This window comes from Rhipicephalus microplus, chromosome 1 (assembly GCF_043290135.1).
Source record: "Rhipicephalus microplus isolate Deutch F79 chromosome 1, USDA_Rmic, whole genome shotgun sequence".
Classification (NCBI taxonomy): Eukaryota; Metazoa; Arthropoda; class Arachnida; order Ixodida; family Ixodidae; genus Rhipicephalus; species Rhipicephalus microplus.
The window spans coordinates 242,874,760-242,889,894 of record NC_134700.1 but is presented as its reverse complement, the minus strand read 5'-3'; the positions used below and the strand labels follow the sequence as shown (position 1 = coordinate 242,889,894).

Here is a 15,135-nt window from a genome sequence, read left to right as displayed (position 1 = left end):
CCACTATGCCACAAAAATATCTCGCGCTAGGGAGGTCGCCAAATCGCGCTGTTAGAAGCAGACGGCCAGTTACCATTTTGCAACGAACCTTAAGAAGCTTCACTTCATGAACCTACTATTGTTTTTATGCAAGCGTCCACACCATTCGGCATGTTCTATGAATAAGTTGGGAAAAAATAACGTAGCGAATATTCTATAGATCTTAATAAGACAAATGGACCTGCCTGAACAAGTCTCGTTAGAACAAAATAAAAAGAAAACAGAGGATCAGTTAGGGCAACAGAACAGATGTGAGAATAAATGCGTTCAAGCGCAAGAGGCTGTTTGCTCTGCCTGTAGCCGCAGCGTATCAGGCGGCAGTACTGAATTATTCAAGGCACTTGTCGTGTTTCACGAGACACAGTGGGTGGTGTCGATGGCGTGAAATGCTACAGGCTGGTGTAATGCGTGACGCCAGGGCGCGGTGAACAACTACAGATGGTGGAAGTGCTCCGACCCATTCACTATACGGCGGGCCTAGTACCATAACGCAGTTTCAACGCGTAAAATTCCACATATTACTATTAATATAGTGAATAATTACCTTCAATAAACCCCCTTTACAATTATCATTATTATGATTATTAATGATATATTATTATTATTATTATTGTTGTTGTTGTTGTTGTTGTTGTCGTTGTTGTTGTTGTTGTTGTTGTTGTTGTTGTTGTTGTTGTTGTTGTTGTTGTTGTTGTTGTTGTTGTTGTTGTTGTTGTTGTTGTTGTTGTTGTTGTTGTTGTTGTTGTTGTTGTTGTTGTTGTTGTTGAATCACCAACAAGCCGAATTTAAAACACTATTGCACTACATTAATTGCGTCACTCTCTTCTAGGCTCCTCCATCTTGCATGTACGGAAGCCACTTGCGTCGTAAAGCGTAGCTGTGCACTTTTACCTTGAAGAATGCAACCCGGCCGCCAGTTATTCCATGGTCCATGGCATGCATCTCTCTGTCTCATGTCGTCCGCTCACTTCCTTGATAGAGGAGAAGCACGGGCGACGAGAAGCAATGGTTATATATAGGCGCAGTGGTGAAACTAAAAAAAAATAAAAAAAGGTTGAGTTTGAAGATCACTGAAAGCCGCCTTGTTCTTTCAAATGATGATGAAGGCAGCATGCTGTACGCTTACTAAGAACGGATGGCTGCGAAAGAACCACGCAAAATCGATCGAAACACAAGACGAAGAGTGCTGTTTCGTGGGTTAATTGGAAACTTTTTCCAACAGCGGTTGCGCTTGTGAATAAAGACTGCAAAAAGGCACGCGGACACTCAGGCGGAAGCGTTTACAGCAACTTGTTTTTATTGACCAAGTAAGCTATAACCTACTTGCGTAGGGTGACCGATCCTGCCGATGAAAAACCGAGAGGGAGGGTGTTGGAAAAATCGTCGTGATATTTTGGTGCTATGCGCAGGGGATTGGTATGCAGTTTATCCCCTAAATGTGGTGGGTATACAACCAAAACGTAACGTGGTGTGCCTGTCCACACATTTCAATGGATGCGGCTTTTCACATTTACACTCAAAATGTGGCACAATCAGCCGCAACAAAGATAAGTGCACTGGGCAGCTCACAGAAGCGAACACCATGATTAACAAAGGAGCGCAACGTGTCAGCGCGCCATCAATTGTGTTATCTCAAAAAAGCGGTCTTCCTGAATTCGCCAATGTGTTGAAGCTGTCAAGCAGCCGAAGAGCGATGTTTATAAGTAGGGCAGATTTCAATAAAACCCATTAAAGAACCCCAGGAGGTCGACATTTCTGCAGTTTTCCGCGACGGCGTCTCATATAACCATATCGTGGTTTTGAGATGCGAAACACAAACAGTTAATATTATTACCCTTTTAATAAGCAGATATGACAACATCGCTAAATTACAACTTATTGATTTTCGAGATGCGGGCACGTGTGACTGTCAGGAAAGAGAAAAACATGATCTCTCGTCCACAACCGCATGCTGCACGCATCACCTGGGGGTCGAGAAACCTTTTTGCCGAAAGGATAACATGCCAGCACAGTCGTTATTAATGGATCTTCGACGATTTCTCCCTCAGCCATGATCCCTGCAGCTAATACTCGTTAACCGCGTTGTGTACGATGTAGTAGTTGAGCTCTTCGCGCATTTTGATTCTGCGCTTTCCCACCGAGCACGCTCGACCAAAGCTGGCCAATTATAAAATGTTAGAATAGGTTTTGTATACTGTCCGCGTTGCTCGGTTGTGCATGCCGTTTTCGAAATATTTTCTTTGGACCCAGGAGTTTAGCGTATTATGCTGGTGCAGTGGTGGCAAGTGCAAAGCATTGCATACCCTATTTTAAAACTGCTGCATGGTTCCGCGTTTAAATCGTTTCAGTAAAGGAGCACGGGGCGGTGCATTTGTGTGTGTGTGTGTGTGTGTGTGTGTGTGTGTGTGTGTGTGTGTGTGTGTGTGTGTGTGTGTGTGTGTGTGTGTGTGTGTGTGTGTGTGTGTGTGTGTGTGTGTGTGTGTGTGTGTGTGTGTGTGTGTGTGTGTGTGTGTGTGTGTGTGTGTGTGTGTGTGTGTGTGTGTGTGTGTGTGTGTGTGTGTGTGTGTGTGCGCGCGCGCGCGCGCGCGCGCGCGCGGGTGTGCGTGTGTGCGTGCCTGCTAGGGGGTCATTGCAGAACAGATTAAAACTTCGTAGATCCCGTCACCATGACGTAATTATCGACAAATTGCAACAACACATAGATAATAACAGGAACAAGAGGAGTGTGCTAAGATAACAGAAACATTCAATGGCCGTTGCTAGTTGATTTGGCATAGCTAGCGAACCTTGATGATATTGCCTTATTTCTAACGCAAGCGCACATATCCGCAGACTTGGCATGTCCTTCGACAGTGCCCAGTAAAGCCTTTTCGACATGCAGCCGATCAAACGGCCGCAAAATCAATGCGTGTAACGACCGTCAAATACTCGCAGTTGGGAGTGCACTTCGAGAAAACTCGAAGATGCGTTAGTCCACCTGTCAGAGAAGTATGCCTGTATGAGCGCGCGAAAAAAATGAGCTGTAGAAATCACAGTATTGTAATGCTTAGTAAATGCGATCATTAAAACTCCCAGAGTATAAGTCTATAATAGCGATTTTAATATCTTCTTTTGCCCTCTACATTTTACTAATAGCTATTTCAAGTTACTCAAGCCATAATCTTCATATGTCTGTGTGTGTGTGGGGGGGGGGGGGGCATGTGTGTACACACACACACACGCCAACAGCCAGGCATTTCTAAGACATGAGTGTCCCGACGAGGAAATTGCGAGCACGCAGAGTTGTCACAGCTGGTAGTCCTAACCACCTTCGTATGCATTTTTGAAGCTGGTATTCGCAATCTTACTACAAACAAGCTCTCTTACAGAAGGCCTGACCTGCCCGCAGACGTGGGATGGATTGATGTGCTGGAGGGCAACGCCAGCGGGAACAGTGGCCCGAGTGCAGTGCCCGAGTTATGTCTTCGGCTTCAATGCAGCAGGTTTGTGAACTTTTCCTCGTTCTTTCACCTTTAGTGGCGCAATTAAAGTGTATGTTGTGCTTGCTAGCCGGCATCTCAGTGTAAGCAAATCAGCATGGTGCTGAACCAATATGTTTTGGTTCTGAAGCTTAAAGCATCGTGTATTTTGTGTTCATACAGTAAATTGTGGTGATCCGAAAACGTTCGAAATGCATCTAAGAGCCCCGCCACGGTCGTCTAGTGGCTAAGGTACTCGGCTGCTGACCCGCAGGTCGCAGGTTCGAATCCCGGCTTCGGCGGCTGCATTTCCAATGGAGGCGTAAATGTTATAGGCCCGTGTGCTCATATTTGTGTGCACGTTAAAGAACCCCAGGTGGTAGAAATTTCCCGAGCCCTCCACTACGGCGTCTCTCATAATCATATGGTGGTTTTGGAACGTTAAACCCCACATATCAATCAATTGCATCTAAAAATTCCAGCGCAAGTAATATTGTGTCATGCTTGTTTACACGCTCCGTAGAATAGCGTTCTTTTTGTGTCGCGACACAGGCGGACTGAATAGTACGCCAATAAGCTAGTGGACTACTTCTAATAATTGAGGCATGTTTTCAACAAAACAAAAAAGGACCTGTGTGTGGTGTGGGGGGGGGGGGGGGAAGGCATACGCTTAGCCTTTAGGAGGTGAACGCGATACCAATATTCTATTCATAGCTTATACTTAGTGTATGACAGCGTATGAAATCTTTTCGAACTTGCTATGCGCACTACGTGACCTTAAGGGTGCAAGAACGTGCGTACCTTTTGTATTGGCTGACTGACATTAAACTATGAAATCATTATGATAATCCCATGTTCTGACGCCCGATGGCGACGTACAGTGGCAATATTTTTGAGAGTGAAAACGGAATCGCGTGGTTTTCAGAGCTCCCAGCGCTGATAATTGGCGGCAAGGAGAAGCGTCGCTCATGCGCAGTGCGACTGGGCTTTGAGAATTACGCCATCGCACGCAGTGTATCAGGTGAGCTAGCGCGTGTCGTCTGCTGCGCGCGCACGGCAGTAAGGAAGACGTGTGCTTCAACGTGGCAAGAATGTTGAACTTCCATTTATGCTCGACTCTATTCATGAAACGCCCAATAGCATTGATCATAGAGGCTTTGGGGGGAGGATAGTTTCAACAGAGCAACACTTTTTTGTGTGTGTGGTACGCCCTGGTTGATACTTTATTTGAGCACGCTGTTTCCGGGAACAAAGTTGTCCGCGATAAGCAGGTCTTTTGGATTCCCCCTTTACAATACGTTATATACTGGTGGAGCTGCCGGATATCTCCTAAGTCTGCCAGTCACAAGACAGCGGACTCCAGTACACCATGCTCTTAGAATAACATAGGGTGGAGCTAATTTGTACGTATTCAGTTCAAAGAGGAAGGGTGTGCAAACACTCACGCCATTAGGAAGTCGGGACACTCCCTTCTTGCATCCGTGTTAATTATCACGCCTTGCCTCTTTAGCAACAATGCACAATCCGCTGTCTCCGATGACACAAGGCAGCACTAACGGGTGATCGATGACGACGAACCAAGTGACATTATCGGGTGCCAATCACGCATCCCTGTGTCCTTCCGTTCGAAGATGTAGAGGACTCGTGGAAACACTTCGAGTGGGGCGCAGGTATACAAAAGCAGCTGGGGCTAGACACGTGCACTTCGAGTTGGAAGGTATACAGCCTCCAACTGGTATAGCTGGAGCGAAAACCACGATGCGAAGCCTGATAATCGTATGGTGGTTTTGGCACGTAAAACCTGAGTTGTTTCTTACTGCCACGAGTCGATGACGCTAATAAGATGCTAGGCTTTGTCACAGTTGTTGCCATGTTTTCTTGTTCTCGTAATAACATTACAGATTTGCCACAACATCATAAAAGTCATTACACTTCTCAACAGGTGACCGTGCAACGTCGCACATTTGTTTGCGCTCAAATACATGCATGTTTGCCTGCCAATCATGAAATTTAATCGTATATGAAGCTCTGCGTCACTTCAACTACGGCAACAAAAACAGACTTTATGTTGTGAAACAAGAGGACATTTTGGGTGCCCCCTACACTGAAAAAAAGGTTCCCTCACACATTATCGGCAAGGCAAAGGCAGGCAAGCCTAAGGGCCAGTTTAGAACGGCCTACAAATACGATCCACTTTAAGACCGCTGATCACCTTGTGTAAGCTCTGCAGGAGTTTCAAATATTTTTTGTTGGTTTTTAAAAACGTACATACTTTGTTGTTTCTTTCTTCACGAACCAGCATCACTTTTCTGCTAATAAATATATTCTTTATAACTTTGCACACTTCTTCACAACAGTCGTCACCATGATGACTCGGATTCTGCGTGCTGTCGAGCTTGCTCTCTGTGCCATAATATACCAGTGTCGCGCGGACATTTTGTATGGCGATCAGGACCGACATCGAGTTTGGCTTGGAAGTTTGCTAAATCGCGAGTAAAAACGATCATGCAACCGCACCTCATACTGTCATAACCAAACCTACGATTAAATATGTCCGTGTCAGCCTTTCGGCAATGTCGGGTCCGTACTTAGCACAGCAATGTCTGTCTACGCGAGAAAAAGGAAAAAAAAAGAAACGAAAACATTGCCAGGAAACAAACAACAAAAAATTGCTCTACCTCCGTACTTCGGTGCGCCTCCTGAAAGGGAAGACATGCCTTAGCCGGCAGATCACGTGATCTGACTGAATATCACGCAACACAAGGCGTTGCCGCAACGCCATTAGTCGAGTCCGCTGGTGATCTCGCTTTTCCAATCGAGTGCAAGCGCGTGTTTCAAATGCATCGGTGGCTTTACAAAGTAATGTTTGAGAATGGGCTAGTTGGCAATGCATCTTCAATCAGCGCAAACCTTGCCTTGTCTCTTGTCCGTTTTTACGCTTATCGTTGAAGAGGCTTTACAAATCTAAGTTATATGGCTAGCCAATCACACACAAAGAAAGGTAGGCTAGTTTATGTCTCAAACATCTTTTGATTGGAGGCCATCTCTCGGCATATTCCAAATGTGGATGTATCGGTCCCTCAAAAGGCACCACGAAAGCAAGGACAATTTAAGAGCAAATCCTTCTAGCGCGGCAGCAGACGCCGGCTGTGGTCCAAAGATCGAGCCAGAGCCAAGAGTTGATACCGGAAAAAAAAAGTACATTCTCAATAAAAGCCATACAGTCACTGCACATACATGCGTGCTTGGACGCTTATTATATAACACAACACAAAAAAAAATCGGAAACAATTAATCGATTGCACTCAGACACTAGCCAGCGTACTCGAGTATGTTAAAAAGATTGCGTTTATATTGACTTTGGTTGTTCAGCTGAGCTTCGAGCTACCGGAAACGCACTCGCACATGCGCTCACGATGACTGTAGCGCAGACGAGTGGTTCCCCTTCGGCAGTGAGTGACCTCGTATCAGAGGCGTAGCCAGCAATTTTTTTGTTGTTGTTTTGGCGAGGGGAAGGAGGAGGGTAGGAACCCCTTTGTTTTCTGGGGAACGGGCACCTCTTTGAAATGGTCATTTTTTCGCTCTGTGTGCTATTGCGAAAAAAATTCGGGGGTAGGAGGGCCTGACCCAGGTGCGCCACCTTTTGGCTACGCCACCACTTCATGTCACTTAATTGTCGGCATCTGGGAGACCTCGGTTTTTTAAAGCTTTCTACTGTGACCGCACTGCGCCATATTATAGCACTTTTTTTTTCCAGAGCGAGTGACCGAGGGCACCAAATCGTAAAACAGCACTTATAAGGGACGTTACGCGCAGAGACTTTTCCCTTTTTAGGGAAATTTTCAGCTGTGATTTTGTACAAAGGGGAAAAGAGAATATTTGCCATGTTGCAGGTAATTTCACATGTGGTTAAAGCCACCAATGAGGACCAATTCATAGCGAGAACAGTGCGCCTGCAGCTCCTGCAAGCGGTTCTGTGGCACGCTACACGCACGTTTAGCAGTTGAACTTTGTTTCTGGTATGTACGTGAAGCGATTTCTAGTTCACTCCTGGCGCTAGACCAACACCATCAACACTGCAGAAGGTGTTGGATTCCAAGTCAACTATGTGATATGCACTGAAAGCATGTAAGTTAAGAAAGTCATTTTTAATTCGATAGCAATTATATGGACAGTCTTGGCTGAATTTTGCCGTCATCGTCGCCGCCACCGCTGAAGCCACCGTCATTCATGCCTATGCTTGTGTATGTATATATTATAAAGGCGATTTATTAAGCAGAAAGGTTGACGCTTGGAAGGCTTGGAAGGCGATGCACCAGCCGCAATTTCCGAGCTCGAGCCGCTGCTGCACACTCGATGCTGCTGCCTCTGCGCCGGAGTACTTCCTCTTCTTTACAATGGCCCCACGGAGAAAAAAAGGAGCCATCCTGGCGACTCAGTCCTGTGCAGGCGGCGTTGAACCGTGGTACTGCTTGAGCCTCTGGACGTGTACAACCTCGCGGTTGCGACGTCGCAAGTCTGATGGTGGCGTAAGAGGCTCAATGAGGTAGTTTACTGGCGAAGTTTGTTCGACAATACGATATGGCCCATCGTACTTTGGCAGAAGTTTGGAAGAGAGCCCAGGTGTGCGATGCGGCACTGACAGTCATGCAAGAGAACCCGGAAGAAAAACGGGAATTGAGGTCTGGGCATCATGAATTGCTTTTTGCCTGTTTTGGTCATCGCAGGTAAAGCGACGAGCTAACTGGCGGCATTCTTCTGCGTGTCTGGCGGCGTCCAAGATCGGTAGGCATTCGGACGCGTCTGGTCGATAGGGCAAAATGGTGTCAATGGTGTGGGAGGGGTGACGGCCGTAGAGGAGGTAAAAAGGGGAGAAGCCTGTTGTCGCTTGCGTTGCCGTATTATAGGCGTATGTAATGAATGGGAGAACTAAGTCCCAGTTAGAGTGGTCAGGCGTCACATACATAGATAGCATGTCACCGAGAGTACGATTAAAGCGCTCGGTAGCCCCATTGGTTTGTGGGTGGTAAGCGGTACATGTGCGATGTACAATAGCACACTCAGCGAGCAATTTTTCAATGACCTCGGACAAGAAGGCGCGGCCGCGGTCACTGAGGAGTTCTTGAGGGCCTCCATGACGCAACACAAAATGACGCAGTAGGAAAGTGGCAACCTCCTGTGCTGTAGCCGTTTTAAGAGCGGCGGTCTCAGCATAACGCGTTAGGTGGTCGATAGCAACTATTATCCACCTGTTGCCAGTCGGAGTCAATGGAAGTGGCCCATAAATATCTATTCCAACCCGTTCGAAGGGTCGGGACGGGCATGGTAAAGGCTGCAGTTCACCGGCGGAGGCGTGTGGTGGAGATTTTCGGCGCTGACATTCGGCACAAGAGCGGACGAAGTTGCGGACCAATGTATACATGCCACGCCAGTAGTAGCGCTGTCGAAGCCTTTCGTAGGTCTTGAAGACTCCTGCGTGGCCACATTGTGGGTCAGCGTGAAAAGGGGAACAAATCTGCGACCTCAGGGTTCGTGGAACGACGAGCAGCCACTTGCGTCCCTCTGGTGCGTAGTTGCGTCGATAGAGAAGCGTGTCACGTATCGAGAAGTGTGGAACTTGGCGCCGAAGCGTTCGCGTCTTTGGGAGTTCAGAAGTGTCGGAGAGATGATTGAGGAGAGACGCAGTCCACGGGTCATTGCGTTGTTCGATAGCAATGGTGTCAAAGTCAAGCGATGACAATGTGGAATCGCAAGCGGAGTCAGCTGTGGCATTCTGGGACAGGGGGGAACGGGAAAGGGCGTCGGCGTCAGCATGCTTCCGTCCTGACCGATAAACCACGCGTATGTCGTAATCTTGATTTTTCAACGCCCAGCGAGCGAGGCGGCCAGATGGGTCTTTTAACGTCGAAAGCCAGCACAGCGCGTGGTGGTCGGTCACGACGTCAAAAGAACGACCATATAGATATGGGCGAAACTTTCCAAGGGCCCACACAATGGCCAAGCACTCCTTTTCTGTGACGCTGTAGTTGCTCTCAGCCTTGGTAAGTGTGCGAGTAGCGTATGCCACGACGTATTCCTGATGTTCCGGTTTACGCTGTGCGAGCACAGCACCCAGGCCTACACCACTGGCGTCGGTGTGGATTTCAGTGGGAGCTTCAGGATCGAAATGGCGTAGAATGGGTGGCGTCGTAAGAAGCCGTCGCAGGGTAGTGAAAGCCTCGTCACAGGCAGGGGACCACGATAAGAGGTCTTTACAGCTGCTGAGAAGTTGCGTGAGAGGTGATATAATAGACGCGAAGTTTCGGACGAATCGCCGTAAATACGAACACAAGCCGATGAAACTTCGAAGTTCTTTGATGGTGGCAGGTTTAGGAAACGCCGTAACAGCTCGCAATTTCTCGGGATCCGGGAGGATGCCTTCCTTGGAAACAACGTGGCCCAAAATGTTCAGTTGACGCATGGCAAATCGACATTTTTTGAGGTTTAATTGCAAACCGGCGTTAGTTAAGCAAGTAAGGACGTGGTGAAGGCGACGTAAGTGTGTGTCAAAGTTAGGGGCGAAGACCACGATATCATCGAGGTAACACAAGCATATCTTCCATTTTAGTCCACGCAGGATGTTGTCCATCATTCGTTCGAACGTTGCAGGTGCATTACAAAGTCCGAAGGGCATGACGGTGAATTCATATAAGCCGTCTGGCGTGACAAAAGCGGTTTTGGGGCGATCGGCCTCCGCCATAGGCACCTGCCAGTAGCCTGACCGCAAGTCTAACGAGAAAAAGAACTCGGCACCCTGCAAACTGTCTAAAGCATCGTCAATGCGCGGTAGTGGATAGACATCCTTCAGCGTGATCTTGTTCAATCGCCGGAAATCGACACAGAAACGAATAGAACCGTCTTTCTTTTTGACGAGAACCACCGGAAACGCACATGGGCTCTGTGAAGGTCGAATGACGCCTCTGCGAAGCATGTCGTCTACTTGGTCAGCAATGACGCGGCGTTCTGTAGCGGACACGCGATATGGTCGTTGTCGCAGCGGTGAGTGGGACCCAGTGTCGATGTGGTGTTTTACTGCTAAGGCACGGCCGAGAGATGTTTGTTCAACGTCGAAAGAGTGGCGGTAGCTCTCAAGAATGGTGAGGAGTTGTGAACGCTGCGAAGATGTCAAATCTGCAGCGATAAATGGTTGAAATATGTTTACCGACGTTGAGTCAGGCGCTGAGACGACAGCCAGTTCACAAACGGAGGTAGAAGGCACCTCATCGGGGACGGATATAGTTCTGGAAGTACTGATTGTCTCGACGTGGCCAAGGCACTCGTGACAAAGTAGGGATAAAGACGACGACTCATGATTATAAATTGGCATTGTGGTTGACCCTTCTACAAGATCGAGAGCAGCAAAAGGCAGGGGGAGAGCTCTTCGGGCGACGAATATTGGAGATGGTGTGAAGAAGACGGTGCCGTCGGATATGGCGCTGCATGAAACTGGCACGAACGCAAAAGAGCATGGAGGGATGTAGGTGTCATCGCTAACGACAAGTTTAGTGGCAACCTGGGTGTCGACGGACGCTTGGTCATCCAGTGAGCAAAATTCGACCTCAGCCCTAGCACAGTCGATTACGGCGTTATGACGCGACAAAAAGTCCCATCCCAAAATAATATTATGGGAGCATGATGAAAGAACCACGAACTCTATCGTATACAGAACGTCCTGAATTGTCACGCGGGCTGTACATACTGCGGTCGGTTGAACAGGTTGAGCACTGGCTGTGCGAAGCGATAATCCGGAGAAAGGCGTCGTAACCTTACGAATTGAGCGACAAAATCCAGCATCTATAACCGAAACAGCTGCACCGGTATCTACAAGAGCAACAGTAGGGATATTTTCGACGAACACATCAATAACATTGGTAGGTGACAAATGAGGACTTGGGCAAACCGAAACTTGCGCAGTTCTTGCCTCAGGAACTGCGTCGTCTAGTTTTCCTCCTCGTTAGGTGCGGGCCGTCGACGCATAGGAGAAGGCGAGCGGCGGCGTGGAGAGGGCGAGCGAAGACGTCCCGGCCGAGGGCGGTGGTCGTCCTGGTAGCGGGCTGGCATTGGAGTGGAGGAACCGTATCGCGCGTTGGAGTCAAGCGGGAAGAAAGGCTCACGGCGGTTTTCATTGGTGATATGCGTCCGGCGGCGGCAATACCTTGCGACGTGTCCGGGGTATCGACAAGCGTAACATATCGGGCGATTATCGAGGGTGCGCCATGGGCTGGCGGTGTTAGTGCTGGTCCAGTGAACTGCAGCTGGGGGATAGCTCGCGCGAGGCTGGAACGGAGGCGCAGGCGCCTTGCGAGTTGGCATGGCTGCAGCCGCGGCGTAGGTGAGAGGAGCAGCCACAACATTAGGCTCGCGAGCAACTGGTAAGGCCTCGGCGACCTCTCCTTGAATGACGTCACGTAGAGACGATGGTAAAGTTGTGGTAGCTTCTGGTGTGAAAGGCACCAAGGAAAGCTGTCGTGCAACTTCTTCGCGGACAAATGCTTTTATTTCGGCTATTAGTGACGCGTGGTCATGACCACCGATCCCACTAGACAGCGATGCCAAATCGTGCGCTGGAGGACGTCTTGTCGGAGCTCGCTGCTTCCGCAATTCATCGTAGCTTTGGCAGAGGCTAATCACGTCGTTAACAGTTGTCGGGCTTTTCGCCAAGAGCATTTGAAAAGCGTCGTCGTCAATCCCTTTGAGGATGTGCTTACATTTTTCAGCTTCCGTCATTTCGGCGTTCACGCGTCTGCACAAATCGACGACGTCCTCTATGTAACTTGTGAAGGTTTCACCCGTTTCTTGTGCGCGTGTGCGTAAACATTGCTCGGCACGAAGTTTTCGGACGGCAGGTCGATCGAAGACTGCTACAATCGACGTTTTAAATTGCGGCCACGTTCGGACATCTGCCTGGTGGTTTCTAAGCCAAAGGCTGGCTACACCCGCGAGATAGAACGAAACGCGTGTCAACTTGTCCGCGTCCGTCCATCTGTTTAAAGCGCTCACCCGTTCGAAAGTCGAGAGCCACTCTTCAACGTCGTTGTCATCTGTTCCACTGAAGATTGGAGGCTCCCGCTGAGGAACACTGCCTGGACAGGTGGCCGGAAGAGATGGAAGCGTCTGCTGATCGGCGTCCGGCATAGCAGAAGGTAGCCGTCGAGAACGGAGTTCCAGGATGGTAGCGGGAAGGTGTAAGGAACGGTACCCGGCACGGCTCCACCAATTATAAAGGCGGTTTATTAAGCAGAAAGGTTTACGCTTGGAAGGCTTGGAAGGCGATGCACCAGCCGCAATTTCCGAGCTCGAGCCGCTGCTGCACACTCGATGCTGCTGCCTCTGCGCCGTAGTACTTCCTCTTCTTTACAATATATATATACGGGAAAGAATGCGTTAGCCTCCTTTTTCTGTGGAGCGAACATTGCCTTTCCGGCCGGAGCCGTCTGCGCGCGCGCTTGTATCGTGAGCAAAAGGGGGGGGGGGGGGGGGGGGTATGGTTGCCGCGCTGTCGCGGCAACGGTCAGCGCGTGCCTTGTGCCCCCCCCCCCCCCCCCCCCCCCCAACAGGCGGGAGCGTCTACGGGCTGTGCTGTCAACACGAGAAAACGGTGCCAAAAGTGTACCCGGAGCGGCCGTATTCTTTTGCACCAGCGTTTTGTAGAGTTATGTGAGATCGGATCCAAATCAATTGACATCCAGTCTCACTTCGTATAACACTGCAATTTGCTAGGCTTGCTTCGTAAAACATTCCATTAGGTTGCTATCGCATTCACTGTTTCACCCTTTTGGTGAAATTGTGACTTCTTTCTTGCACCGGAGTGGGGGCACTAGTCATTATTTCAATGGTCGCAGATATCTCAAACTTGTGCTATTAAAATATGTGTGGGTGGGGGGGGGGCTAATACTAGCACTGCTACTATTGGGGAGGGAAATATGCTGGAAATTTTGTCAGTATATGCTGAGAAAAAAGTCTGAAATAGAGAACTTTCATGTCTTAGAATGGAAACTATTCGGCATTGTACGGAACATCACTGTTTCTTATTTGGCTGACCACACCGCTACGGAGATCTTCCTATCTTCGTGCGCAGATATTGGGTTGCTCCGAAGTTGGAGAGTCACGAGTCATATCAGGCGATAGACCAACGAGGGCCTGGCGAGGTCCGCCCTTCTCCCCCATCCGCCTAGCCGCGGTGGGCGCGTTCTGGGTAACGACTTTGCTCGACGTGGCATGTGGTTTCGATTCTCGATATTTCCCGCCTTTCCCGCGAGCGCTTCCTTCGAATCGCGCTGGCACTGGGTGGGCGTCCTTTAAAGGGGTGTAAGAAAGCGCGCCTATTTTCGATGCGCGCGCTTTGTCGAGGCTAAGCGTTGGCGCCGTGAATTTGTGCTGTTGTTTGAAGGAGCCAGCAAGCGCTTGGTGTAAGCGCTCGTTTGTGGCATGGTATAGGGGGAATTGCGTCGTATTTCTTGTGTGAAGTCTCCCTTGTTTCCTCCACTGTAGTTGAAATGAATAGGCACAAAAACCTTGCTGAAAGGACTAGTTGCTGGTCACTTCCTGTTATGTTGTTCGGGGAACTGCTAGTTGATTATGAAAAAAGTGGCAGATCACACGTACAGTGGGAATCGATTATATGCGAAGCGCGAATGAGAAAGTTTGATATGTCACTTTCACAACTTTACAGGGTGGAGATAAATTATGCCGTACATGACTTCCGTGTCATGATTATCATGTTTCAATGTATCGTTTACCTACATAATCTATTCACGTCACGTGATACCAAATTTAGTATATTGACGCAAGGTAGGCTGGCAACTATAGTAGCCAGCATCTGAAGAGGACAACGAAGTAGATCTGTGTGCGCGTGCTCTGGTGTTCGCGTTTCTGGCCCTTGGGTTGCGAAAGTAAACGCCCTATTTTGTACCTGCGTGCCTGTGTCTTTGTGACAATATGTGGTGCTAGCAAAACGCTCACGAGCACGCTATGAGCGTGGTATGTTGTCATGTTCATCATGACACGCGTGACAGGATTATCATGTATACACCAGCCATTTTATTTCGTCATCCATTGACGTCACCTAACACCAAATTTGGTATATGTGCAGATAGCAAGACGGCCGCGAGCGAATCATGAAGGGCCCAACATACTCCAATGTAGCGCTGGCGCGCACGCACGCTGGGCACAGTGACGCAACGTTAGCAAAACACGAGCACTCTATAGTCTGACGCCTGACGCAAGAGGCGTGACCAGCGTCCGTCGGCACGGCCAGGTGGCAACCGGCGCGAAATGCGACATGCTGCATTTCGTGACGATGCGTTACCCAGACAACACTGCGTTTCCCTCTTTTCGTGACGGAGGGACACCGGACGCGCTGAAACGTGCATGCGTCAAAGCAACGCAGCGCAGCACGTGCCTGCCAGTGTATGGCAGGACCGGCGCCTGGCGTGACAACGCCAGCGTGACACCACAAAATCAACGCCGCACGCGCACCGCGTCACGTCGAAACGTATTGGCGTCTTGAGTGTGGCATGTAGTCATGTTCTCACATGACACGCATCTCATGACTATCATGTTTGCACCAGTCACACACCTTCGTCATCCATTGACGTCC

At 49.1% G+C, this 15,135-nt stretch overlaps 1 protein-coding gene across 9 annotated transcripts in view; it reads left to right on the top strand.

Moving 5' to 3' along the window:
• LOC119184840 (parathyroid hormone/parathyroid hormone-related peptide receptor) overlaps positions 1-15,135 on the top strand; it is a 288,427-nt gene that overhangs the window by 204,868 nt on the left and 68,424 nt on the right. For all 9 annotated transcript variants that reach the window (XM_075891701.1, XM_075891693.1, XM_075891697.1 and 6 more), the window contains exon 3: positions 3,408-3,521. In XM_075891701.1, coding sequence (XP_075747816.1) covers positions 3,408-3,521 — 114 coding nt within the window. The remainder of the gene's footprint in view (positions 1-3,407; positions 3,522-15,135) is intronic.